The 1,024-nt window shown below is 47.2% G+C and overlaps 1 protein-coding gene across 1 annotated transcript in view; it reads left to right on the top strand.

The window, feature by feature from the left end:
* The window catches only part of LOC107580213 (cAMP-specific 3',5'-cyclic phosphodiesterase 4D-like), a 2,168-nt gene extending 1,150 nt beyond the window's left edge, over window positions 1–1,018 (top strand). Inside the window, exon 2 of the mRNA XM_016265945.1 lies at window positions 288–1,018. Coding sequence (XP_016121431.1) covers window positions 288–749 — 462 coding nt within the window. The 3' untranslated portion in view covers window positions 750–1,018. The remainder of the gene's footprint in view (window positions 1–287) is intronic.
* Window positions 1,019–1,024: the final 6 nt, after the last annotated feature.

Here is a 1,024-nt window from a genome sequence, read left to right as displayed (position 1 = left end):
CTAGTGTTAGAGGCCTTTTTTGCTTTTGATAATTGTATAATAAATTTAAAAAACTGATAGAATACAAAAAGATTAGTGTTAGTTTTTTATTTTTATTTTATAGAATTAGAATAGAGAGTGCTAGAGTTAGAGGGTCAAATTTCAATTACCTAAATGTTTTAGTTGACAGTAAAACACTGATTTGTGAATGAAAAATGTAAACTGTAAATAGCAGTTAATACTATAGAAATATGACTCAAATCAAATCAATGCAAGTGTAATTCTCACGGTCGTCTCTGTGTCTCCAGGTGGGCTTCATTGACTACATCGTGCACCCGCTGTGGGAGACGTGGGCTGACCTCGTACACCCGGACGCCCAGGACATCCTGGACACGTTAGAGGACAACAGAGAGTGGTACCAGAGCACCATCCCACAGAGCCCGTCGCCCGCTCCCGACCAGCCCGAGGACGGCAGCCGCTCCACCGGAGCAGACAAGTTCCAGTTCGAACTGACGCTGGAGGAGGACGGAGAATCAGACACGGAGAAAGACAGCGGCAGCCAGGCCGAGGAGGAGGAGGAGGAGGATGAAGAAGACGAGGAGGACAACAGCTGTAGTGATTCCAAAACTCTCATCACGCAGGACTCGGAATCCACGGAGATTCCAGAAGCGGAGGAGGGAATTTCAGAGGAGGTTTCCACGGAACCCAGCATGGTGGAGGAGGAGGAGGAGGAGGAGGAAGATGAGGAGGAGCAGCCGGCAGATACGTAGCAACGCGTCTGGACGGTCGAACTAGCTGCCGCGACGACAAAAAAAACACAAATATTTAATAACAATGAAATTGAGTTCCAAAGCGCACGTTGCACTCCGAGACCTCGGCCACTCCTCTCTCGCTCTCTTTCTCTTTTCCGTCTCTCTACGAGCTGCCTGGAGACGAGAGGACACTAAGACTTCAGTAGGTTGTCATTTTATTTGCACTCAGGAATAATATTTAGTCCTCTGTTTTTTCAAGCTTGGTTTTGTTTACCTTCCTCCTCCTCCTCCTC

Source organism: Sinocyclocheilus grahami, unplaced genomic scaffold (assembly GCF_001515645.1).
Source record: "Sinocyclocheilus grahami isolate Dianchi unplaced genomic scaffold, SAMN03320097.WGS_v1.1 scaffold27146.1, whole genome shotgun sequence".
Lineage (NCBI taxonomy): Eukaryota > Metazoa > Chordata > Actinopteri > Cypriniformes > Cyprinidae > Sinocyclocheilus > Sinocyclocheilus grahami.
Note: the sequence above shows the minus strand (reverse complement) of the source record. Positions and strands in the feature narration are given on the sequence as shown.